Source organism: Epinephelus moara, chromosome 17 (assembly GCF_006386435.1).
Source record: "Epinephelus moara isolate mb chromosome 17, YSFRI_EMoa_1.0, whole genome shotgun sequence".
In the NCBI taxonomy this organism is placed as follows: domain Eukaryota; kingdom Metazoa; phylum Chordata; class Actinopteri; order Perciformes; family Serranidae; genus Epinephelus; species Epinephelus moara.
This window is the reverse complement of record NC_065522.1, coordinates 21384236-21411844: the sequence shown is the minus strand read 5'-3', so window position 1 is coordinate 21411844 and position 27609 is coordinate 21384236. Positions and strand designations below refer to the sequence as shown.

General features: G+C 41.9%; 1 protein-coding gene across 9 annotated transcripts in view; it reads left to right on the top strand.

Moving 5' to 3' along the window:
* The window catches only part of kcnj10a (potassium inwardly rectifying channel subfamily J member 10a), a 50175-nt gene extending 31826 nt beyond the window's left edge, over positions 1–18349 (top strand). For 7 of the 9 annotated variants that reach the window (XM_050067236.1, XM_050067235.1, XM_050067233.1 and 4 more), the window contains 5 exons: positions 3252–3644; positions 4950–5161; positions 6921–7052; positions 8858–9035; positions 14858–18349. In XM_050067236.1, coding sequence (XP_049923193.1) covers positions 3260–3644; positions 4950–5161; positions 6921–7052; positions 8858–9035; positions 14858–15267 — 1317 coding nt within the window. In that variant the 5' untranslated portion in view covers positions 3252–3259 and the 3' untranslated portion in view covers positions 15268–18349. Of the gene's footprint in view, positions 1–88; positions 3645–4949; positions 5162–6920; positions 7053–8804; positions 9036–14857 lie in introns of those variants that run through there. The other 2 variants (XM_050067231.1, XM_050067239.1) reach the window with 2 other exon arrangements.
* The last annotated feature ends 9260 nt before the right edge of the window (positions 18350–27609 follow it).

The following is a 27609-nucleotide window of genomic DNA, read 5'->3' as shown; positions in this document are numbered from 1 at the left end:
GAGGGGCAGGGTACACTGCTGTCAGCCACTACACGGTGATTGAGATGTTTTGGCTTCACTTTTGGAAGCTGTCATGTCGTCCGTCTTTATTATACAGTCTGTGACTGAGACCACAGTGTAGACTTTATGAAACTAATGAATGTTGCCACTGTGATGTCACACATTGGTTTGTGGACTCCTGTTCTGAAGCCTTGAGTTTGGCATTTTGGCTGCCGCCATCTTGGATTTTTGTAGCCAGAAGTGACCATGTTGCATCTTACTTGGAGCCCGAGGACATTGTCTGCAGATAGCCTATCACTCAAAGCAATCGTGCCCTTAATTGTACGTAACTGCAAATCTTAATAAAATATAAACAGTTGTGTTATATAAAAGTTTGTACAATTGTCATTAACGTGCGTGGAAATTAGCTATAGAGACCCAAACCGTTTTTGTACCAGGCTGTACACATGTTTATTTCTGCTACAAAGTTAGGCATTATTACATGGACACTATGGGGATTGACTCACTTTTGGAGCCAGCCTCAAGTGGCCATTCAAGGAACTGCAACTTTTGGCACTTCCACATTGGCTTCCTTTTTTCAGCCTCTGAGGTTGCTGCTTGGTGGAGACCAAAACAGAGGTAAAAGCATATTAAATATTGGACCCACATTCATCAGGTAGACAGAAACATGACCCAAAAGAAATGCTAATGTTGCTCTTTGTCTGCTGGATGTGTAAATAGGCAACGGGTTTGCCATAGCAACTTTATGTTGTGTTTACACCTCATTGTGTACCCAACAGATAAGTTAATACTACATAACAGACTTATGTGTTCATTAGGATCAAATAGACTGAATGCCCTAGACATGGTAGGATTAGTATACATGTAACTGCTAGTTGCTGAATGTACATGCAATTGCTAGTTTCTGTGTTGTTGTGTGTAAGGTCCTGACTTTGCAAACCAAACATTCCTTCATACAATCAATGGTATTGTATTGCCTTCTAACTGTTCTAAAGGTCTATATGTCCAATACACGAGTGTGTGTTTACTGTATGTGTAGGCAGGAGCTCCACAGGGTTCAGAGTTCAGCTGGAGATGGACACGGCCAATCACATGGGCCTCCTCTTGACCCCGCCTCCCTCCCCTCTCTCCCCCTCCACATCTTAGTATTCAGAGCACAGACATCAACACAGATCTCTATTCATTCACTCAGTGTGAGCTCCAGCGTGGAGAGAGGAGAGAGAAGGGTCAGAAAGGACAGGAAAGGACAGAGCGTATCAGATCGTCGTGTTTCTTAGGCTTTTGTTTGTGTTGTTTTGTTTTTGGGTTTGTTGTATTCGCTCCGGAAGGCAGAGGCAGTTTGAGACAAAAGGGCCATTTAGTGAACAGTGAGTGTGAGCGAGGGAGAAGGAAAGAAGTAGAAGGATGTGGAGAAACTGCAGCTCAGACCAGGGTAAAACTGTTGAGTGTATGCAGTGGACGACCCATACAGTGACAATAAGTGTCCATGGCACCCGGGGGTGGTGTGGGGGACTCATTCTGTCAATATACTGTTGATACTTTGAGACCCACAGACACTTAGAATCCACCCCAGCACATTACACCACCATTGTCTGACAGGCATTCACTTGACACTTGTTATATGACAACAAGCACTTAGCTTGTGTAATAAGTGATGAGGGTGTACTTGTATCGGAAATAGGGATGTCAGTGATGGTTACTTTTGCTTTTGATAGCCTGACACCCATTAACCAGTAACTAACTAGCTCATTTTAGAGAGGAAAGAAGAGCAAATTGATGTGAAATACAAGAGGCCTTTCCTTTCAGTCCAGCACTCTGTAGGGCCACACTTTATACTGTTTTCCATTCAAAGGTGGTGAATTTTAATGTTGTGTGATGAAAAGCCCTGTTTCTACCAAACACTTTCGCTATGGTACCTTTGGAACCAAAAGTAACCCTTCAGACATGGTGCCTAGACCCTAGGGTTTCCATCACAAACAGTACTCTTAAATGTAGGTGGGGTTGTTGTCACTCACATGCTCTGCGATGCTTTTCTTTTCCTTCGAGTAAGGGTTAGACTAAATGCTGTTCACATAAGCTGGTTGAAATTAATACATATAAATGCTTGAAGATCCACTCATTACTACAAGTCATATAAAAACTAAAGTAATGGTCAAAGTTGTCATAGTGAAATTTAAGGTGTGCTGATGGATTCACATCGACTCAACTCATGCACTGAGTAACATTACAAGTTGATGTTCCACCTTAAAAGTCGCCGGCAGTCGGCCCAGCGAATTAAGTTACTTTTTCTCCGACTCCAGCTGCTTTCATTTTATAGTTACAGTTTACTAATAAAACTCTCCACAGTGTGAACAGTGGTTACATGAGCCTCAAAACCAGCCACAACTCAGCCCTGAGCAGAGTGACCGTCCTCTATTGGCCAATCAACAGACTGCAGTGTTCACAGCTCCACCTTTTAGTACCCCATACTAAACCTTTACAAAGCCAGCTTTTTCTACAGTTCTCTGCAGCTGACATCGTCTCAAAAGCTAGATCTGATCCCAAAGTAATGCACATCTTCCTGTCAGATCTGCTGCATAAATCGGGTCTTTATTTAAGGAAAAACAGGCCACAAAGTGAAGGGAAGCGTATGAAAACAGCTTTCAGCTAAATGGAAGAGGGGGTCCAGCAGAAGACCTCGGCGTCCTTGATTCAAACTGAAAGACTCTTAATCTTTTTCATGTGGAATAACAGTCACTGGTGTCTCCTCATCTCAATTCAGTGGCCGTCTTGTGCAACCAACACGTGAATGGGCCTGCACTATCACGCTTTTAATGTGAAAGAGCAGCTGTGCCTTCATGCTGAAAGGAGGCTTTTATTTTGACAAGGCCAGCTGCCTCCATTGAAAGGAGAAAGGGGGCTTAAATGGACCACCATGGATAGCCACAACGCTGTCCAGCTGAAAAATGTGCTTCTAATCCCCTTCCTCTTCTTCTTCTTCTCCTCATCGTCACCTCCCTCTCCTCCCAAATGTTCCACTCTGTCATTTCTCTCATTCATGTGGTCGTCAAATGTTCTCTCTTTTCTCCTTATTCACACACCCTGCACCTTTTCATTTGGTCTCACCTGCTGTTCACTTGATTTTACTGCCCATACAACCTATGCACTATTTCCCGCTGTCTTACCTCGCTTTGTCTTTTCATGTACACCCCCTCTACCCACTTTTCTTCTTTACCTTACCTCCTGTTGTCTCTGTCTCCAACCAACTGTAGCACCAGCCATGACCTCAGCCACTCCCCCCTCCTCTGAAGGCTCCTCCCCTCAGAAAGTATGCCACTCCCAGACACAGACTGACATCACCAAACCCCTGCTGGGCTCCACAGGGGGGACTGGAGGTGCTGGTGCAGGTGGAGGAGCCACGGCAGCTGGAGGGCCCAATGCCCTGCGGAGGAGGCGACGCGTCCTCTCCAAAGATGGCCGAAGCAATGTACGCATCGAGCACATAAGCGGGCGAGGGGCACTGTACCTCCGCGACCTCTGGACGACTTTCCTGGACATGCAATGGCGCTACAAGTTCTTCCTCTTCTCTGCCACCTTTGCTGGGACCTGGTTTGTGTTTGGAGTGCTTTGGTACCTGGTGGCCATGGTGCATGGAGATCTACTGGGTAAGGAGGAGGGGATGGAGGGGGGCGGAGCTTTTTAGTGGAGAATAAGATCAGAAAAGCATAACTAAAGATGTTGTGTAAGGTGCTGTACAGATGCCAGGTCTTTGACCGCCTGGAAAATGTGAGGTCGGGCACTACTTTTGTGCTTTTTTTTGAGGCAGCTTTCAAGGGCGTGGCAGCAGGTTGCATCTGAAGTTGCTAAGCAACCTTAACAAGTACCGTATCATAGCCTATTTACCTGAAATCGTGAGTGCAGAGCTGATCTTCTTCCAGGCGCTGTTTATAAGTGTGTAGGCCTATCGTCCATGGAACAGATGTAAAGCTCTGGGTAGCCCTGCACTAAAAAGATCAACTCCTCCACATTTACCACAGACTGATATTTACGGAAGAAGGGAAAGGTATCTGTCAGCTGAACTTGGTTGATCTCGGGGCACAGCCATCACGCCCTGAAAAATAGGTGCTCGGGAAGGCGTGTGCATTGGGGTGGCATCGCTCTGACTTTGCTCTGGCGTTTGAGCATACCTGACACATGTCTACATTGAAAACAATGAATTTGAGGGTGCAAAAAACGCAGTATGTGTATGGCCCCTAATGGTCCCCAGAGAATTATTCCCACTTACCTTAGTGATTACCTGACTTTTCCTCCTGTGCATCAATTCATGTTTTCAAGTGAAAGGTCTTGACAGCTATTGAATACATTCATCCTTTCATTCACCGCTTATCCTTAGGGGTCGTGGGGGGCTGGAGCCTATCCTAGCTAACACTGGCCGAGAGGCGGGGTACAACCTAAACAGGTCACCAGAGTATTGCAGGGCTCAACTATTGAATAGATTTCAATCAAATTTGATGCACATACTCATGTCTCCCCATGGATGAATAATACGAACTTTAGTCATCCCCTGACTTATCATTTAGTACCATCATCAAAACAAGAGTCAGTCTTGACCAAACAGTGGAAAACTTACTGAAAACAACATGAGTTATTGGTATTGATAGGTAACCTTACCAGTCAACACAGAAAAGTCATGTGAAATCTTGCTTGTCCGTTTCATCACTTATGTACTTCTGAAATAAAACAGTCTTTATCCATGTCCTCTGGCCTTCTGTAAAAAAAGACCTAAGAAGTACAAGTACTTTTTTGTGAATGTGTTAACAATAAAGAAAGACACACGGAATACAGTTTTACATGGCAGAAAGAGCATGAGAAAGATCCGACAGAGCACTGAGAGAGGGAACAAAATGTTCCTTTATAATTAGTTTACTCCCTCAAACCCAAGATCTTCTGCTCTCCCTCCCTTCCTCCAGAGTTCGACCCCCCCTCCAACCATACTCCATGTGTAATGGAGGTGAAGACCCTGACGGGAGCCTTCCTCTTCTCTCTGGAGTCTCAGACCACAATTGGATACGGTTTCCGGTGCATCACCGAGGAGTGTCCTGCTGCCATTGTGCTGCTCATCTTTCAGCTGGTCATCACCATGGTGATGGAGATCTTCATCACCGGCACGTTCCTTGCGAAGGTAGTGAGATACAGTTTTTAGTGTTAGATACTGTTGTCATGATAGGCTATTGGTATTTCTAACTTTGATACAATACCTTGACAAATATCAATATTTGATACCATTACGATACGACGATACCATGGGGAGGTATAACAAGGCTGTGATAACTTTTCTTTTCTTGTTAGTAATAGAGTCCAGCAGAATGACTGTAGTAAACATTGACAATATGAGAGGATACTGCAGAAAATGAGTATTGAAACCATTTCAAATAATCAGTGTCACTTTACCACAGGATGTCGGTAATATTAATGGCCAATTCGCACGGGATAAGAAATATCAGTAAAACTACCACAAGTGGGAGGGGTTAATCCATTCACACACATTGCTTCCTGTGCGTACCACACTTCTTGTATGTATAAAATAATATAGCCTACATCGAATTATTATGAAATGATTAGCCTACGGGTTGATTTTATTGTCATTTTTTTATTAGCCACATAGCCCTGCTACATTGCATACTTAACTTACCTAAAGCAGTCAGAAGTCCCGTGCCCCGGACAAGTGCTTGCGACCTTCTTTTTGGTTTTGAATCGTGTTTGTCGTAGGCCCTCAGTACCTGAGGTTTCACACGGACTTGTCCGACTGTGAAGTGCAAAACTGAGTGCTTCTTCAAGAGCCTCCATGCTTGAAAATCCGCGAAAAACCACTTGTGAACAGGATATGACGAAATATCTACACACATATTTACTGCTGGTTTATTCGCACGGGATTAGTATTACCTGAGGTAATTTTCCAGGACCCTTTTACAGAAGGTAAAAGTCGCGGTAATCTTTACTGACATCGTGCGGTAATGATTACTGACATGGCACATTTGGACGGGACTAAAATCTCTGGTAATTATTACTTAACCCCACGTACCTATGGAAAACTAATCCCGTCCGAATAGGACCTATAACTGTGCCAAAGCAAGTGGCTGCCTTGTGCCAACAGTTTTACTTCCATCGATATTCTGTATCATACTTACCAGGCCACCTTGGGCTATAGTAAACATTGTATTGCCCTTCTGTGTTCTGCATTTAACAACAAACAAGTGTTAAATTTAGTTTAAAACTGTTATCTTTGTCATTTAAACAGAAACAATATACTTAATAATAGCTTAATGACAATAAAGTTTATTTACAAAGCTCTCAAATCAGGACGTAATTTGCAAGAACAACAAAAAGAATAGAAAAAAGAATAACTTATATCATGCTGTTGAGCCACCCTTAATCACAGCAGGAGAAATTCTTTCACCACGACAGCTTCAATTCATTCAGCTTTGTTTCACTCCATATTATTCCCCTGGTCATCCATGTTCCATGTGTAGTAACGCTATGGCCTCCCACGGTTTGAGAAGCATTGGGCTAGCATGTCCCTCCTTTACCCTGTATCAGTGCAGCTATCAGTATGTTTAGCAATCAGCTTTGAGCTTATCAGTTAGAGATTATTACCATGTTGATTATTACCACTCTAAACTATCAAAGCACAGTTATCTGAACAGTTTCCTCTAAACAGTCTAACAACCTTTCTTTTATCTCTACATCCCTGTGATGTTACTCTTCCACGTATCACATATCTTTCTGTAGGCCAGGTTTATCTCGAAGACAGAAAGAGGAAATCAGAAGCCCTGTTTACATGATTACTGGAGCTCATGTGAAGTGTTTACAGTGTGTAGAAGTAACAGGAATCATTATATATCCATTTTTACCAACTGTGACACGTTTTCATCCTCTTGTAGGTCGCTCGTCCCAAGAAGAGAGGCGAGACAGTGAAGTTCAGTCAGCACGCTGTTGTGTCAAACCATGAGGGTCGACCCTGCCTCATGATCCGAGTGGCCAACATGCGCAAAAGCCTGCTGCTGGGATGCCAGGTACGCAAGTCTCTTTTGAATTAATAGCAACCCCAAATAGGCTACCTATAGATTTTAATGCACCTGAGGTTTGCCTTGTATCTCTGCATCGGCTCTGCACAGCATTTGACTGGATGCAATGCCATAATGGATATGAACCCACTGACCCTGACATACAGTTTTAACTTGAGGCCCATACAAAGAAGAAAAAGAAAAGCTTTCACGACAACCACAAGCTTTTTAAAGTAAAGTGCTTCATGAACAGTAGGGATGTCAGTTTTGATTATTTTTTCTTTTGATAGCCCGACACCCTTTTATCAGTAACTAATCAGTTTACTTCTAAAGGTGCGGACACACCAAACCGACATCAAAGAACTAGCGGCGACGAAAACCAACTGTTGCGTCGTCTACGTCACCTCACGTAGCCTCACGTCGCCTCACGTCGCCCTGTGTCAGTTGCATTTGAACACACTACATGGACTACACACGACGGCCAAGTGGCACGTACGTTCTGCGCCTGCATGAGAGAGAGCGGAGTGACAGAGTGGTACATCCTGACAGCCGAGGGGTTTCCTATCTGTGCAGCCGAGCACCGCAGCACCTCCACAGACTATTACATTCAGACGGTCCTGGTGTTTCCTCCACAGGCTCCACTTCACTCAGCTGCCCAATAAACCTGCTGCTTCTTCCCACTTTAACCTGAATAACAAACCAGGGCTCGGTTCTCCGGTTGGATCCAAACAGAAAGCCGGGGCTAGCTGGGAAGCTAGGGTAGGCTAACTGGCGGTGCTTCCCTCTGTCATTCTGCGCTAACCGCTCCCAACTAGCCCCAGCTAACTGGCTGTGCGTCCCTCCGTCATGCTGCGCTAGCAGGGAAGAAGCAGCGGATCTGTCCGGCAGCTGAGTGAAGTGGAGCCTGAGGAGGAAGCACCGGTTAGCCCCGGTTTCACTACAGGCAGATTCACTCGCTACTGGGGCGAGGGAATAAAACCTAAACAGCCAATCAGAGTGATCTCTTTCACTGGGGGCGAGGGAATAAAACCTAAACAGCCAATCAGAGTGATCTCTTTCACTGACAAGCTCCGCCGCCGATTCAACATGCTCAATCGGCCGAAAAGCCGCTGACGCCGAAGTGCCGATGGTGCGGGACACACCGCAAAACTAGGCCAACAGACGCTCACCGATGGCCCGACTTTGGTCAACGGCCGACTGTTGGCTTTGCTGACAGACAGCCCACTCCCTGCTTTGAAGTACCGAAACATATGCCCACTGCCCACCATCCGGTCTCCACAGGTTGGCTAACATTAGCCTTGCCACTATCTGGCTGCTAACAGTGATAACACAGTATACAATTCTAAAGGGGGTTTGTTGCTCAAAATTGAGTTCATTGGGGCAACCTGAGACAGATCAGGAGGTATAGGCACAACTGTTCCACAGTAACGCTGTTGGGTCGGGACGCCATTACTAGCGGTAATCATAGCTAGTGGAGCCATTACCAACTTCTATCAAGCCTGGTTGATGCACAGAGCAGCAACTGAATAATAAAATTAACTTATATAACCTAAAGATATGCATGACCCATCAAAAATATTCTGAGCAGTAACCTATCCACGGTTAATTGTTGACATCCCTGTTTAACAGTATCAATCTGACTGGTATGAAATATATTTAACGACACATTCAGTGACTGACGATGCCATGCTTAAGGACACATCGCCTATGATGAAGACACTGGCCGTTGCAGGTATTAAACCTGGGGCCTTTTGGTTACAGGATGCCTTCTGCAACCTCTTGGCTACATTTACTGACTCCATCTTGGCTCCCAGGTGACGGGGAAGTTGCTTCAGACGTCCCTGACAAAGGAGGGTGAGACGGTGCGGCTGGACCAGCGCAATGTGCCTTTCCAGGTGGACACATCAAGCGACAGCCCCTTCCTCATCATTCCTCTGACTTTCTACCACATCATTGACGACAACAGCCCCCTCAGGGCCTGGGCAGCAAAAGGTACGTCAGGGCTCTAATGTCAAGTTGTGTGGCAGGTCTGACACACAATTATCAAGAAGGGTGGGGAAGAGAATTTTACATCAATACTGAGACATAAAGTGGAGATTTTTTTCTCAAAACTATGTGTTGACTCCAGAGGGAAGCTGCCAGCAGTGGAAGAAGAAGTAGTAGTATTACTAATATGAATATTATTGTTAATGTTTAACTGGATCTTGGAAATTTAAAGTATATTTTAGTAACAGCAATCACTTAATGAGAAGATTGAATTTAAAATCAAAGTTTATTGAGAATAACTGTATGCACATGCAGCATGTACTGTATGTGTATGTAGGTGTATTGGTATTTACGGTCATGTGCTGCGTGCTTGGCTGCCTCTAACTGTCCAGAGTTGGGCTGGTTTGGCACTGGAGGAGAGGGTTTCTTCGGCTGGAATGTGTGTGAGAGAGATCTGCCGAGACACCCCTCATTAGAGCACAATGCAGTACAGTCTGGGGTGCTGACACGAAGCCTGCACAGATCCACTTACAGCAGCGCAGACCTCTCAGCACTGGGAGCAACAAAGGCATCAGTACGAAGTCTCTGATCGCGGCGTTATTTACACTCACACCAATCGTTCACTGTAGATGGCCTCTGTCATTTCTTTACTTGGCCTCACTTGACACCATTGATTTTCTGATATGTTATTATCATGTCATCTAATTAAAACTCCTTTGTGCTCTGCCCTTTAACTTCTGCTTTCATTTCCACCTGTTTTCTTGTAGCTATTCTTGCCTTCCCTTCAGCAGTTATTTTAACCACAGTCACCATATTTAAGGGATTATATTACAGGACACACAATACTGTCCGTAATACTACTGTAATCCCTGGTTCAGGTGCCCACTGTAGCAGCAGCCAGTCTTGACATTTCCCCAGTGTTGCTTCATCTGTGTTTTCTTTCATAAATCCAGTGATGCCTAAAATGTACTCTCACTCTCATGCACCTTTTGAATGTAATTTTTACAAAGTCTGTTTGCTTACTTTCCTTTTCCTTTCTTTCAACGTACGCACTCACTCACTCACTCACTCACTCGGCTCTAGCAGTATGCAGAGACAAATACTCGAGCAGTGGCAGACCAAACCATCTTGTGGCTTTTAGGGGCGAGGAGGGCCTCAGCATAAGTAAAAAGTAAAGTAAAGTAAAAGTAGTAAGTAAGTAAAAAGTATAATTACCATTTGAGAAACCTACTCAAGTAAAAGTTGAAAAAAAAGGGTAATATATTACCCAAAGTACAAGTTACTTTATATTTTTAATATTATTTTAGGGTATTTTTTAGCTTACTGATCACACTTTTTAAAATTAATAATCCTGACCTCTTTTGATGAGGATTCAAAAGGCCAAAAGACCACTAACTACAAGATAAGTTAACGTCATTATCATAACATCAAAGATTAACCTTAACATTCCGGTAGCTAATGTTAGCTATATAACGACATTAAACCAACAGCAGGCCTATGTGCAACTTCAATGTGCTTGCAGAGGTGAGAAGAAAAGTTTTCTCAGTGTTTTTCAGGGGGCACAGCAGCACTTCATCATGTAACTGCTGTCTTCTTTAGAATTTGGGATAAAAAGCGTTGCCAGATGTGGCCAGGGATTGCAGGGTGTCCTCCAGAAATGCTGTTAAGCCAAGTGGCAGATATCTTTTGACAGGGCCGGCGACCAGCTGTGGCCCAAGGGACAAGTGCCCGTCAGAATATGTTTCAACCTTGATGTCGTCAGTGCTGCCAAAATTATGTTCTTTTTGTGTCATAAGTAACATCTGGTCTCACATGCATGTGTAATATGATGCAGATCTGGTGTGTATTCATAGGAGATAGGGGGACAAATCAAGATTTTGCATAGGGCCCCCAAAAAGTCCCACAGAGATGAAGAGGAGTCACTAAATCAGTAATTGATTATTTGAGCTGTTCAGAGTGAAACGTCGGCTTTGACTCATTAGAGTTAACTCTAACTTTATCATTAACATCTAGCAGTCTAACACATTCATAGCAAGCTAACCTCACTGACTTGGGTTAAATTCCACGTTATCTGTAGGTGTGTGTGGTGTGTGGGTGTCAGTTTCACTGTTCAAGGTTTCAACATCCAGAAGGTGTTTTTCTTTGATCTTTTGGCTACTGTAGTTAAATAAATTAAAAAAAAAAAACACCTTAAAATACCCTTTTTTTTGGGAGACTCCTTGGGTGCTTTCCCCCTTCTACACTCAAAAATATACTTGAGTTACTTGAGTGTGTAGATCATTCACGGTTGGATAGTTGGATGACTGTTTCTAATGGAATGTAAAAAGCCTGCAGTTCTTGGACATACATTCATGGTAACACTCATGACTGAGCATACTTGTGCACACTGATTCTTTGAACAGAGCTTCAGAGTTCCCTGCAAAGCTTTCTTTATATCCTCAATGTGTAGTTAATTTACACAACCTCCAGCATGGACCTGCTCTGATAGGAACATTGAAAACTGCCTTCCTGTGCAACAGTGTGTGAATCTTGTTGGCATTATGTGACCATGAGTCAATCAGAAGGGCAAGACACTGTGGAGAGGTGCCATGGCTGTCTAAACCACTGAGCTAGAATATCGAAGCATTTCTCTTAAGACTGATTGTGAAACTGTGTGTACACTGTGGAAAACTCCGTCAATGACTCATTCAGAGACTAAATATTTCCTAGAACTGAGAGATCAGGAAACTCTGCTGTGGTTGATGACGAAGAAAGTGCTCGTCGGTGAGATGCAGTCGCTACATGCTAACATCTGTAATGCTGATGTTTAGCAGGTATACTGTTGTATTCACCTTCTCAGTTTCACATTTTAGCATGCTAATATTTGATTAGCACAAAACAAAGTACAACTGAAACTAAAGTGTGATCAGTTTTGCAAATATATGGTCATAAACGAAAGTACTAGGCAAAAGTACTCAACAAAATTTTGACTTGATGGTGGCGCTACATGAAAATTTGGAGAATCACCAACCCAGTTTCACTCCAAAGTCATTGGACAGTGACTTGTGGTGTCAGACACTGACAAAAAAAGCCGTCCTTTGACGTTGGCATGACTAACAGCCAGTCGCCATTGTAGTTTAACCGTGCTCGGCCGTGTCAGGGGGAAGCGTGGTGGAACAAGAGCGAAAGTTAAGGCAGCGAAGTCCAAGTAGGGTGGGTGGGAGAGATGATTGATGGGTCCAACAAACTTTCACCCAGGAGAGCGGTGTTTGCATCCCGTGAGATTATAAAGCCAAACCCTGTTCTTTTTTCCTAACGTTAACCACTTTCATTATTGGTTGAAGGAAAGAAAACGTCAATTCACGGTGTTGTACCAACGTAGTGCGTATATTTGAAAAAAGAGTGTATGTAAACTATTTTGAAAGAAGAGAATGCGTGTAACAGGCAGGACTTGACCAGAACGTCAACAACCAACGCACCCAGGGTACCTTGCACGTCATATCTGGACGTGGAAAGTCCATGACCAAACTTGATGTGTGACGAGGTCGGAGTGAGAATGTGTTGCAACCCCCATTCATTCATTCATTCATTCATTCATCTTCTAACTGCTTCATCCTCTTGAGGGTCGCAGGGGGGCTGGAGCCTATCCCAGCTGACATCGGGCGAGAGGCAGGGTGCACCCTGGACAGGTCACCAGACTATCACAGGGCTGACACATAGAGACAGACAACCATTCACGCTCACATTCACACCTACGGACAATTTAGAGTTATCAATTAACCTGCATGTCTTTGGACTGTGGGAGGAAGCTGGAGTGCCCGGAGAGAACCCACGCTGACACGGGGAGAACATGCAAACTCTGCACAGAAGGGCTCCCACACCCGGGATCGAACCGGCAACCCTCTTGCTGTGAGGCGAGAGTGCTAACCACCACACCACCATGCCGCCCTGCAACCCCCATAGTTATTACAATTTATCCTGACTGTAGCTGAGCTATCCAGTAGCATCCCGAGCCATGCTGCTAAGATGCAGACGGAGCCCTTTGCGCCGCCCACAAAAGGCCAGCAAAGAGAATCCCTCAACCAAGTTTGTCGCAGTGAGCACAAGCGGTTGCGAAACCTGGTGTTTTTGCTCTGGTTGGAGCGGGACTGGGTCTGGGTTAGGGTAAGGACTGTTTAGACAGATGACAGAGTCTGCATTCTGAGTGAGGCCTGTTGACGCAGGTGTGTGCTTGTTTGAGTGCATATGACTTCCAGTGTGTCCTTTGTGTTATTGAAGTTGTGTGTCAATGAATGACAAGTCTGCATGTGTTCTTAAAACGTATTAAACATTTCTGATTGGAATGTTGCCATCATGCTGCAGCCTTCTGTGTATGTGTGTGTGTGTGTGTGTGTGAGAGAAAGATCCGGTCAAGTGTTTTTGGAATCAGTCAGTGAGTGGGGAGTTTTTATGTTTTGGAAATTTCAGGATGTGCGTATGTGTGTGTGCATGCTTGTGTGTATCTTTCCTTAGCCACATACATGACTGCCATTTACTGAATGAATGAATCTGTGACCCAGGTCTGCATGCTTTTAAAAAATGAGCTGCCATTTTACCTCCTCAAATACAATGCAGGCAGAATATGATAATATAAACAACTACTGCTTAAAGGTTCAGTGTGTGGGGTTTAAGGGGGGTATAGTGACAGAAATATAATATAATACATATGTTTTCTTGAGTGTATAATCACCTGAAAATAAAAATTGTTCTGTTTCTGGCCCTAAATGAGCCGTTTATATCTACATAAGGAGCAGGTCCTTGCCTACGGTGGTCGCTATGTTACACCACCATGTTTCTACAGCAGCCCAGGATTTATAAGATATTATATAAGATAATTAAGTATCGCATATATAAAAACAAGCAGGACATGGTAGAAACAAACAAAACACTGAAGGAATTCTTACTGGAAGAAGTTTCAGGTGGTTGCAATCTGCAGTCCTCACTGCTAGATGTCACTAAATCCCCCTAAATCTGGACTGTGCTACATTACAGAGAAATACAAAACCGTACTAATGAACCTTCATTAATATAGGCCTATATTTTATCTACAAGTGCACGTCACACACTGAGCGAGCCGCCTGTTAATGACGCTGTGGGCTAATGGGCATGTAGCTACTTCCATGTTTCAGATGATACGTCATGTTTGTAGTCGACCAATGAAGATGAGTTTACATATCACCTTGGGGTCGTCCTTCACCTTCTCAAAATGATCCCACACTTTGGATTTCCTGCCCGACATGTTATTAACTAGCCTGTGGAATAACCGCAGGTACCAGCCCTGGAAATTAGGGGTCGTACACATGCCGTGTCTTTAACCGCCTGGAAAACGTGAAGTAGGGCGCTAGGTGCTACTCTTGTGGCTTGTATATGAATCATCACTTTCCTTTTTTCTGTTTCTTTTCCTCACACCGTAACATCTGTAAATCTTAGTTTGTTTTTGTATTTGTAACTATGTCCATATTGTCAACATGTCTTTGCACTAATTACAGAACAAAGGGATTAAAAAAAAGTAAGCTCAAAATTCAGTATGTTGTGTTTTTAGCTTGATATGCTGCCCCCAAGTGGCCAAAGGTACAGCTTTGAATTCCTCTTGAGTGACGTCTTAGTGTTCACTACTGTGATAATCATTTTTAAGCAGGTTTTCCTTTTCTGTGATTTGTTTTTTTTAATGTTTATTATATTAAAACTGTAATGGGATGAATTGAAATGCCTGATTGAAAGGAGGAAACTGATATGAAAACACATGGCTTGCTTTGTAAATGGTAGTTTGTTAGTTTGTTGTTTAACCTCAGGCCTGCTCCATCCTCCAGGTGGTGGCTGGACAGACCCAGAGTTGGCTGACTTTGAGCTGCTGGTGATCATGAGCGCCACAGTTGAGCCAACCTCTGCCACCTGTCAGGTTCGAACATCCTACCTTCCGGACGAGATCCTCTGGGGCTACGAGTTCCCCCCTGTTGTCTCCCTGTCTCCCTCAGGAAAATATGTGGCCGATTTCGCCTTCTTTGACAAAGTGGCCAAAACCAAAACCCCACCCCTCTTCAAGCAGGCCCTGCCACCAAGCCCGCCATCACGGGCGTCTCGTTACCATGGTGGCAAGGAGGCTGGGACGGACCCAGAGAAGATGCGACTGGAGGAGAACTACAGGGGGGAAGAGAAGGGGCGAGAAAGGGGGCGCATCAGAGATAGCAGCCCGCTGAGTGTGCGTATTAGTAATGTGTGAGAGAAAAGAGAGAAACAGGAAGTGGTTACGGAAAGAAGATGTGAAACAGAGGTAAGGTGAAGACAGGAAGGAAAAACAAACAAGCTGCTCATAGTGTCAGATGAAAACATCTCACCCACTCGTACACAAAACACCCCGCCTACGCATATGAGAGGAACACCTGGGTGCCCTTTCACCTCACCCACCAACCGCGCACAGACACACTGCCGGTGTGTCACTGTCGGCAATACACTGAGGAAATCTGTGAGGAAATCTGTGTCTAAAAACCCAACATGTACAAATGTACAGCACAACATCAAGTCATCCATAGAGACATTTTCTACACTTCTGTTTTGGAAAGGACTTGTTTTAATGCAACTGGAGGATGCTCAAACACTGCAACATAATCTTCATCTTATCAGGTCATTTCTGTCTGTGTTTTATTCCCAGGGTTGTCGGAATAACTTAATCTGATTCCAGTAGAAATCAACTTGTTTCAAGAATTTTCTAGAAATTTGTGGGATTTTTTGAACCAAGAAGGAATAAGAAAAGTGGCCTTGATTTCAGAAAAATAAAAAAAAGTTGATTTCTATTTCTGTTTTAAGAAAATAAGAACTCAGCTACAGAAAAATGTACTTGATAGGAGGATTTTTGCAGTGTGGTTGAACATCTGACTGAATCACTGTACTGTTTTTTCCCCGTTTTTAAAAATGAACAAAATACCTGCAAAAGCAGCCCGTTCTCATTCCCAGGTCATCAAAATATTAATGCTTTGTCACACCCATCGGTCATGAGTGTATTACTGAATGAGCCTACCGGACCCAGGCCAAGGGGCCCCTAAGCTAGAGTCTCTGACAAAAAATTAGCAACAGCAACTTCACATAAAGGGCTTCTTCATCATGTCCATAACAGAGCCTCAAAAAAGAAAACTAAAGAAATAGCCTAAACATTCATCTCTAAAATGTCACAAGAAAGAAACAACAGCATGCTGTACCTGCCCAAGAGAGGGTGAGGAAGGCTTTTACACCAGGTCCAGGGGTCCATTGTGTCATAATCCGACCATGCCCTCAGTGTCTTTTAAATGCCAAAGGCGCCCTTTAGCGTCTTTATGAGATGCAGCGGGATTCCATCTAATTCTAATGTAAACCCATCCGCTGCAGTATTTGATGCTGAGAGCATCTGACACAGTGTACAGTGTGAGAAAGTCTCCGTCTGGTGTCAAGGAGGGTTGGTAGATTGGTCAAACAAACACAGGACTTTGACCCAGGAGACCAATTTGTGTCCTGTGTGAAACCAAAAGTCATCAAGGTTTAAAGTAACATTACATAATTTTTGATTGTCACGCACACGTGTTTACATCAAGACATGTTATGTACTTATTTTAACCCTAAACATAATTTTATTTCTCAACATATCCTCAAACAACGGTTTGTATGATTTCCTACAAATAAGCTCCCCAATAATGATGTTACGTGCTTAACGTAAAGTTACTGAACTAACGTAAAGTTATGAATGTTTAGGCTAGGCAAGTAAAGTTACTCTGCTTGAGTTTAGGAGAAGAAACTTGGTGTTGATGTACCTTAAAATGACTCAAAGTTCACACTGGTCTCCTGGGGAAAGTCCCAGGTGAAGTTCTGTGTTTGGTGACGCATCCACCGCCCAAACCTGTCTCCTTACTGGCTTGCTCAGGACCGCTTTCTTCTTTACTCCCATCAGCGCATTGGTTGCTGATCACAGCCATCCAATATATGTTGGTTTAACAGGTATTACTGGCCAATGATTATGTGAGATACATGCAAATTTTGGTGTATAAATGTACACATAGTGCACAAGAAAAGCCGGTGTTTATAAACAAAAGTTTCAAAACATTAACCATGTGTTTCAGCTGGGCATCACCTAGAGATGCTAAAGGGTGCCCTGTGCGTCGCTATCAGATGCCAAGAGGCATGACAAAGCGTTGGTATTTGACAGCCAGGGAATGGGAACAGGTTAGCAAAAGGTGGCGAAAATACTGGAACCATATTATTTTTTTAACGAAGGATTTTAAAGGAATGTATCATATTTTATGTACACAATAGTTTCTAACATCGTTACTTGTTGTACCTGAAATATTGTGCTCTGTCATATGAATGTCTTTTCATGTTTATTGGGGTAAATCTGTTTAGTGATATTACTAAAAGCACTTTAACTTGAAAGAAAAGTGGCATTTCACACAAGGGAAATAACTGAACTAACTCTGAAACCTAATGCACTGTAATAAATGATTAAAATTTGGGGTCATGTTTGGGGTTTGTGAGCGTGTGATATTTGCTTGAAAATGGGTAATTCTGTGAGTGTTCGTACGAACCCTTTGGTGAGCTATCCTAAATTTTATGTGTGTTAATGTACCTCTGTACAGTGTATAAAATATTTTTTCTTACATTTTTCACATCAGTATGTCCTGACATTTGATACACAACTCCACATTTTCCATATACCATATTGTCAATGCAAAAATGTAAGAGTGGGCCCATCATTTCACTGCTGTCATTTTTTCCATCCATTAGCTACGAAGGAGCCTGTGGATTCAGCCAGTATGTGCAAATCATCTGCCTTTGTGGATCTGAAAAGAATATATATCTAGATAAAAATGTACCCCTTTTTAAAATATTTACATGAAAATGGTGACAGATGAATTAAAAAATCAGATTAAGGTACTCTTATTTAAATTTCTTGGCAACAAAAATGAATTTGAATTTTTACATAAAAAAAATGTTTTCACTAAATTTCATTACTAGAAATGTAATCAGTTCTTAAAATTATTTTGTTTGAATGGCCAAGCATTTTTTGAAAAAAATAAAAATAAAAATCAGTAATATATTAATACGTTATGATCTGTGGAAATTTGTGCTCTTGACAGAGATTAAATGCCACTATTCAGATGAAATCCTCTGCTGCTTCAGACCAAGCCCAATGATAACAATATTTTTGAAATGTGAAAATATTTCAGTATCCATGTGTGGTGAGGGGTTGTGCTTGTTTATACTGTAAAGCCTACTGTATACTGTATATGGATCACTCACATTGATCTAACTTTTTCAGTAAGCACTTTTAAGTGGCTCTTTTAATAAATATATTATTTACAACATGTCTACGTGTGTGCATGAAACAAAATGATTCCTGCTTGATTTGTCTTCGTGGGTGAAAATAGTACATTATGAAAGATAAAGCATTTTATCTTCTGAAGCTTTTAATCGCATTCATATTAAAATTAAGACACAGATATTGTATCAACCTCAACAACCTTAACTGAGGTTGACAAACATCCTGCCTACTAAGACACTCAGTTGAGCAAACCTGCAGCTCTGGCTTCCTCTGACCAATCAACACACTGATAGCGGCACCATAACGTGTTCAACGGACATTATCTCAGTAGAGTGGTAAGAAAATTATTTTACAACATACCATACTCGTGAACATCAGTGTAAGATTTTCAAAATGAGCTTGTTTTATCATCAAACAACACAAATTCCATTAATAATACTGAATTGGATATTTTTTAGCACTTGAGCTAATGCTAATTTTCGTGCTAATTTTTGCGCGATTAATTTGCATGGTGATATACATTTAAGAACTGTTGGTTTTATCATAAGTAGACCCACTTCCATGCTGAACCGGAATATTATGCGTCAAAAAAAGCAATGAAATTATCTTCAGAACATCAATTTTTCTGAGCTTTCACACTCCAAATAAAAGCATCAACCAGTCAAGTCATGCAGAATGTCACATCACAACACCGCGACAATGGCGGACCTGTTGCAACTGTTGCATTGCTGCTGGTATGAATAACATTAGAGTATTTTGTCTTTTTGTGTTACTTTTTACGTGCAATTAATTCACACATAAGTCAATTTCTTTGAACTGCTGTTTGTGTCATGTAGGTCACTGTCACTCAGACCATGAATATTAGGCCTTGTGGCAAAAAAGCAGAACAATTTTGATTTTTCTGAGCTTTCGCACTGCAATTAAAGGCATCAACCAGTCATGCAGTTGAAGCCGGCTGTACAATAATTTACCTCAAACTCCCAGATGATGCTCTGGGTCAATAGAATCCTAGTTGTTGGTCCTCTGCCTCCTGATGCGGTGCTAGCATCCTTGGAGGGACCTCAAACTGCCCCACCGTCAACCAAAAATGTGTCCAGAGCTTTGGTCCCTGTATGAGGAAGTGGAACCCACCTCCTTTTTCTAAATAGTTTTGATGAAAATTGGTGCTGGGTGTCAGTTTCCTCCTCAGGCTTTCTGAAGTATGGTTAATAAAACTGAAAAGAAGCAAGTCCCACTGTCCCCCACAAAGGACATGTGTTAAAATGTGTATTTTGAGAGGCTTGGAGTGAACATAGACTTTTGAAATCCTTATACAATATAGTTAAAAATCATAAATAAATAAATAAATCAGAATGAAGAAATGAAACAATATATCTTAAACCAAACGTGCAGTTCCCCTTTTTTGAAGAGACAAAAGATATGATTTGTTGGGTACACCGCCATGTGTGTTACATCTCTGGAGAGCCCAGGATGTCCTTTCCACAGCATGTCAGGAGACAAATAGACTGCATGCGTAGTGTTTATGATGAAGGCCTCAGTGTCATGTCCACATAAATGGACAAATATGAGGACAAATGAGGATATAACTGAAAAATAATTAACAATTATAATAAAATAACATCTATTAATATTAATACTAATGAAACAAATACTACTTTCGGTTCTAAATAATATAAATTAAATAAATAAGGTTAATTAAAATAAAAACCACGTAATACACCTTTATTTTCACCTCCTTTCATTTCATTGGTCATTACAGCGGGCAGTGAGTGATCGTTGTTCTGATTGGCGGCAGGTGAGGAAGTCAAACATGGCGGGCGGGCTGACGCGCCGTTAGAGAACAAAGGAGCAAAGGAGAGAAAAGGCTGACCTCTTACATTGAAAAAAGAAACTAGTAGCAACCGGTGACGATTAAAATACCAACTAACAAGGTCGGTTGATGAAGCTGGACGTTAATACTTAGGTGCGTGTCTGCACAAGACCGAACTGTTAAAAGGTTTAGCCGTTAGCCGCTAAGCTAGCGGGAGTAACGATGCTAACTGCTAAGCTAGCTTGAACATCGGCTGCGAATTAGTAGCATCCGCTAGCAGTAATTTAAGTTAGCTCGTGTTACTAGAAAAAAAATGAACGAGTGGAGTTTGTATTCAAGGTCAGACCATACCGACCCCACGGTGACGGGAAAAGCAGTGTGGGTCCCCTGAGGAAGACATGGACGGTTCAGGTGTTAATTGTGCTAATTAGTTAGCGCCAGTGGTGACCGGAAATGCACCTGTTGCCTCTGAAGATGATTTTAGCTTCAGCTGCCAACTACTGGTTTTCTGCCTCTTCAGGATGGAAACATACCTGTAAGTTAAACGTCCTTTACCTGTATCTTGGCCTGTTTCACTGAAGAGCTTTACATTATTTTTACTGTTTATTTATTGTTTTATTTTGTGTGTGAGTGTGAGGGGAAGTGGGTGCCAATTTGTTTAGCTGGTGTAGTTATACGTGTACGCCAGAGTGTTTAGTCCTATTTTGTTAAAAGTTGTGGGAATTTTATGTAAGAAAGTGGACAATTATCTAAACATAGTGCATGATACTGTGAGAATTTTGTCATAGTTTTAAGGTTTGTTTTATAGGGACAAGTAGTTTGTCTAATCTGCATTTGTGGTGTGTATTGGAAGTTATTTTATTGTGACAGTTGGAGAATTGTATTGATATTTTTGAGTAATATTTAGTTTAAGGAAGTCTACTTTTCTTTAAAGTGGACCTTGTTTGTATTTTCTTGTTTTAGTTTTGTTTAAATGAAAATTTGTATGGCAAAGTATTTTTTGTTATTAACAATTTGCATGAATTTCGGTTGTACTGTAATTTTTTGTAAGCAAATTGCAATAATTCCAATTGAATCAAATTTATTACATAAAAACAGAATGAGACAGTGATGCCTGAGATATAATTTTGGACTGGACAGTTCCTGCAATTTAATAAGTATCTTGAATCTGATGTTATTTGTAGATGTAGATGTTATTTCTCCTCTGTCAGATGTTTATTCCACTTCATGGTCATTTTTGAGAATATGGTTTCTAATGGTAATTTATTATGCAACAGTCTGTTTTGACAATTGGCTCACTGATTACATTGTCAACTCTGCTGTCGTGAAAATGTGCAGGAAGTAACAGATTGCAACATAGGAGTGAGACTGCGGACCTGTTTATTCATATCGAGATATTTTTGTAAATGAAAATTTTTCCCCTGAGCTTAAAATAAAAATCCATCCACACGACCTAATTTTACCAAATACATCCGTCTACATTAGAACACTTTCACAACTACAAATGCTTATGTGTGCATTGTTCACACTGACAGCGTTGCTGCTGTGGCGCTGCTTCAGAGATTCCTGCTGCTGTAATTACTGTGTTTCCTTAACTGAAAGCCGGCACTCCACATGCTTATGTAGCGGTACAAGCCTCTGCATAATCAACGACATAGTCCTGCAAATATTTCGCAATAAAAAGCCTTGTTAACAAAAGAGGGGACTCTGTCCATAGATATATTGTCAGGGGACTTTTAGTTTGAAACAGAAACAGGAAGTACAAAGTCAAAAATAAAGACTTACGATTTTTTTCATGTTTGTGACAGATATGTTAGTGAAACTGTAGCGAAAGATTGTATGGTGGCAACATGATAATCAAAAGGCCATTTTAACTGCCAGTTTGTTGCTGATGGCGTCACGTGGAAAAAATTGGTGAGCCACGAGAATCCTTTTCTCTAGATGTTCAGCGGCGTTGGCTGTATATCTGTACAGGCTAATGTTGCCTATTTCAAAACACCTACTGCAGATCTCGTCATCGCTGATTTCCGTTCAATTGAAGGACGAAGAAGCTCACTTACAAATATGAGTGACGCTCTGGACATGCTAAAGTTTTTCTTTCACTCCTTATCAATAACAATCCCACTCAGGAGAGTGTTCGACCAAGGCTGTCGGTTATAGTGGACTTTAAACCCAGGATGCTGAGGTGTAGCAAAACACTGGGGGCAGCACATGTCTCTGTTTGTCCATGAAGTGGTGATCGTAAGTGTATAGTAGGCATTAAGGCCCTGACACACCAAGCCGACGGTCAGCTGTTGACCAAAGTCGGGCCATCGGTGAGCGTCTTTCGGCCTAGTTTTTGCGGTGTGTCCCGCACCGGCAGCCCTTCGACATCGGCGGCTTTTCGGCCAATTGAGCATGTTGAACCGGCGGCGGAGCTGGTTGGTGAAAGAGATCACTCTGATTGGCTGTTTAGGTTTTATTCCCACGCCCCTGTAGCGAGTGAATCTGCCTGTAGTGAAACCGGGGCTAACCGGTGCTTCCTCCTCAGGCTCCACTTCACTCAGCTGCCTGACAGAGCCGCTGCTTCTTCCCACTTTAACCTGAATAACTACTACTAAATAATATCTGTTTTAGGTAACTAAAACTCTGTGTGCATGTGGATGAGAGGCCCAGATGTGGAGGAAAATATCCATTTACGAAAATATCTGGATACGTATAGACAAGATATGTGTGGAAGGTTTAGTGTGTAGGGTTTAGGGTCATCTATTGGTAAAACTAGCTAACACAGCTAGGTGTCACTAAATCCTGCACACTAGATGTTTAAATAGTAGACGCCATATCAGAAGGTTGCATTAATCGAACTTAGATTTACACAGTGTTACTAAAGTGATCTTTTTTTTGCTATTTGTCTGGGCTACTCCTTCCAGAAAAATGGCTGGCGGGGATTTCAGAAGTCAGAAGATCAGGTGAGGAAAGTAGTGCCTTTTTTTTGTTCTGGTACATTTTCAAATTGTTTTCATGTTGAAGTCATCCCATGTAAGTCAAAGTTGTTCAGTGTAATACATTATGTAAAAGTAAGAAAAATGTTTTGTAGAGATACATCAGACATGCTCATTTTTTCTGAAAGTCTCTGAGCTTCTGCATTACTCTTAACTGCTGAAACAGCAGAGATAGCATAAACAAACTTATGATGGTAACTGTAGCTTACAAGCTAAGGACAAACGCATCATCTGGCAAGGTGCTGTGTCGGCCATGCTAATGTGTGTGAGTGCACATTCGTGGTGGATACGTTTGTAATGTGAACAGCGTAAATCTACTGCTTACCTTGCGATCAACACATCAAAAGGACCACACTATTTAGCATCCAAACTGACAGATGATGATATATATGGTAAGTCTTTATGATTTTTGTGTGTTAGAGCAAACAAGCAGACACAGGGCTCGACGGTGCGAGCGTTTCACTCGCATTTGCGACTAAAAATAGGTGTGTGCGAACTGTAAAAAATATTTAGGGGCACATGTGCGCATAAAAAATCAGCCGAAGCAGCCTATATTTTTGTCAATAAAAAAATATGATAATCTAACTGCAAATGTTGGAGGAACTCGAGCAGCCTTCCCTCTTCCCTCTTCCCCGTGTGACACGGTTATGGGCGGTTTTCCAAGCCACTGTCGGCACAATGAATATAAGTCCCACTGTCGGCAGGGTGGAAATAAGTCAAAGTGTGGAGGAAGCGGCGGACCTACGGGGAAGCCTGCTCCGTTCTCCCCGCAGTTAGGGACCGTTCTCCGTGGCCAGGCTGTCGGCTGGGTGGAAATAAAGCCCTTTTCACACAGAGCGCGCAAAGCACAGACCTCCGCCGATGAACCTATTCATTGTGTATGTGCTACCGCGGCGCAAGAGCGCACTGCTCTGCCGCCGAGCTGAGCAACGAGAGGGCGCCGCGCAACGCCCTGCAGAGTTTCAGAGGACCTGGAGAATGTTTTAGGATAGTAATAACATTATATAAGATAATCATATTGCAAAGATAATATATATAAGATAATAACATTAAAGCCAAAATTAAATCGCAATACTTTTTCAAAACTTGATGATTTTACCTTTCTGTACATTTTGTATACAAATTCATTAAATAATTTTGCTTGTAAATGTCTATTTGCATCACGTTTATTACGGAAAACACATTATTTGATCAATTTACATTGTGCCCCTAAAGTTCTTTGTGCGCTCCTTACTTTTTCAACTTACGAGCACAAGTGCTCCTTGGGAAAAAAGTTAGCGTCAAGCCCTGAGACAGCTAGCCTGCAAACTGATGTTCGCAGTTTACTTCTCCATGGTTGATTTGGTAGCTAGAAAGCTATGTGCATTGCAGTACAAACTACTAACTCTTATGTGTCTCTCTGGGTTATAGAAAGTGTCAGCCAGTGATAAAATGTGATGGTTTCTGCTTTATGCAAATGCTGCTTAAAATGAAATTGAATTAGCTTCATGAAGAGAGGCTCTCTGCCGTCGCTGACAGAGAACCAACAGTACTGAATATGACAAGTGGGAGGTGCTGTCATATCATTTTGTATGCTGTGTCAGAAAACAACCACATGCAATTCAAACTGAGTTGATCTTTTAAGTTCATGGTAAATGTTTTTGTAATATTTTATGATTTTTGGTAGCTTTGCATCAAATAGTAATTATGGTCATGGTTTTGCAATATAGTTGTGTGCTATTTCTTCCGTAGTACTAGATCATGGTAATTTGTAGGGATGTCCCGATCCAGCTTTTTCACTTCCGATCCGATACCGATATTACAGCCTTGAGTTTTGGCCGATACGGATACCGATCCGATCCAAGCCCGTATTATACATATTCACTTATTTTGTTGTCAGTCATGTTAGAAAAGGTTTGATCAAGCAGTATTACTGTAACAAGAACAACTACTTAATCAGGTTAGTTAGAATGATCCACAACAGTTGGGATGAGAAACTGACCTGTTTATTGTTAACAGGGTTAAATAAACAAACTTTAAACTTGAACATTAACATTAAATAAAAAATATAGCTGGTTTACTTTGGCTGCTTTGGCCCCTTAATAAATAGAAAATAAATCAACACAAGAAATCTTTACAATGTCTAACATTGAAATTAAAATAGCAGCAAGACTCCACACACTTGTGCTTTGGCCCCCTAATAAATAAAAAATAGATTAACAACACAAGACATTGTTGACATTTAGCAAACAATGCAGCCTTTTCTTTTCAGTTATTTTAGTAATGTCAGTGCCAGCCTGGTGCACAGGCACACAATATTGTACAACTGTTTAAACAAGCAATAGTCCATCCATGGCTCCAATTTCACTAATTGTGCCCAAAACAATGCCATCAGTGCTCTTTACTTAAACAGTAAGAGTGTAAACCAAATAAAAATATCACTCTCAAAAAACCAGAGCAGAAAACAAATAGTCAGTTAACTAAGTTGACCGCTACTCTTCCTACCATCCCTGTGTGTCTGCATGCTGGCCTGGTGGATTGATAGTAAGTGCTGGAGTGGATCACTGGAATGGACTGCTTGAATCGTGGAGCGCTGGGCTGGCCGGAAAACCTGGATCGGACTGAGTGAAAAACTAGATCGGAGTTCTTGGATCGACATTTTTCCATGCAGTTCGATCCGATGCACGTTTTTTTGCTAATATCGGCGGCCGATTTGGATCGGGACATCCCTAGTAATTTGGTCTCCACTTTAGTGTTACATTACCATAGTACAGGCAAAATTTCCAATGGTATTGCAGTGTTTCCCACAGGATTTTTGGAGACTGTGGGGGTGATTCTGAATCCTGTAGGGGGATCCGGGGGCATACTCCCCCTGGAGAAAATTTGTATATATTTGATTTAAAGGCATCAATCTGGTGAATTCTGAGAGCCAAGTTATGATGGCAGAATATGCCTAGATTTTCACATCTTTGTGCTTTTTATGTGTGAAAAATATTCTATTTTTACTGATAAAAACACTAGTGGTATGTTATGGTGAAGGGTTACACTTAAAATACGGCTAAGGATTAGTGGTTAAACATTTCAGTAATCAAAAGAAAAATGACTAACGTACTGATCTGCCTCTGGAGGGCTATTTTATAATTTTAAATCACGTGCAGACAAAATATTCTTTTAAAACTCTCTCTCACACTCACAAACACATTTACAGATATGCAAAACAATACAAAATACGCAATATGAAAAAAAAGGTAAGATTGAAATTAATTACACACAGACAGACACAAATTACTGTTTTCCTCCTTCCCTCCCTCACGATTTGCAAGTTCGGCACCCTGAATCAGTATTTAATTTTATGCGACTTTGAAATGATGATTTCAAAAGCCCTCTGGTAGTTGAATGCCTCTGGGACAGGCCCATTGGATCCGTCGCGTACGCGGGTGCCGGAGCTAATCGTGGCCATTCAAGTCAGAGTTGCTCCACCAGATGCGCCATGGCCGAGAAGCGGCTCGGCGCTCCGCTCTGCTAAAGATACGCGCCAGGTCTTTTTTTGACGGATGCTGTGCGACGGCGCGTCAATTTGCACAGACCACATTACTGTATCCCATTTTATGGTATTGCCAAGGTTCATTTTTCTATCAGGTAAAAAGTGTGGCTGTAGTTTCCATAAGTTTGAAATTTCCACTGATAACATCATGACCCATAATGCAGTTGTTACAGTTCACTTCAGTATCCACTGGCATGCTGTTTGTGCATAGATAGATGTGAAAGGCAATTAAGGCAAGATGTTTATACTTCAAGGTATGTTGTAGTTACAAAACAAATGTCACTGCCGTCTCTGTGACAGACTAATGATGACTTTAATCTGATTTAAAACCTGCTCTATTTCCTGCACAAACAACAGGAAGAAGCTGAGGTCACATTGCTTGGTTGCACAGTGCATTCTAAACCAAAATAAACCTACAGGTAATTTACTCACATAAACGCACACAGGCATGCATAAAAACAAATGGGGAAATAAAGGAAGTGTCAGGGCAAATTGCAGAAGACAGACAGAAGTGAAGTCTTCCATTTACACAGACTTGCATAAATCCAGCTGTGTTGACCATTTAACCATGACGCTAGACATCTGAGAAGTAATGCATGGAAGCATTTTGGTTTTGATCAATGTAGATAAACACTTGGATAAAGATAAGGCTGTATGCTGGCTTTGAAAGACATAACTACCTTATGGTAATATTACTGCAAAAAAAAAAAAAAAAAAAAAGGTTTACTAAATAGCTTGTCTCACAAATGAGGCAAATAAAGAACTGAATAAACAGACTGTTACTTTTCCAGTGTAGTTTGGGGCTAGGCTGTGTGGGTTGCATTCAAACGAATTAAAACAAATGATGTGCTTGTTTTCTTCTTTGGAAAGTGACAGCTGCGTCGTGGACTCCTTCCTGCCTTTCATCTGATACATCATTGCCGTGCTTCACTGCGCCCATGAAACCCGTGTAAAACTTAGTTTCC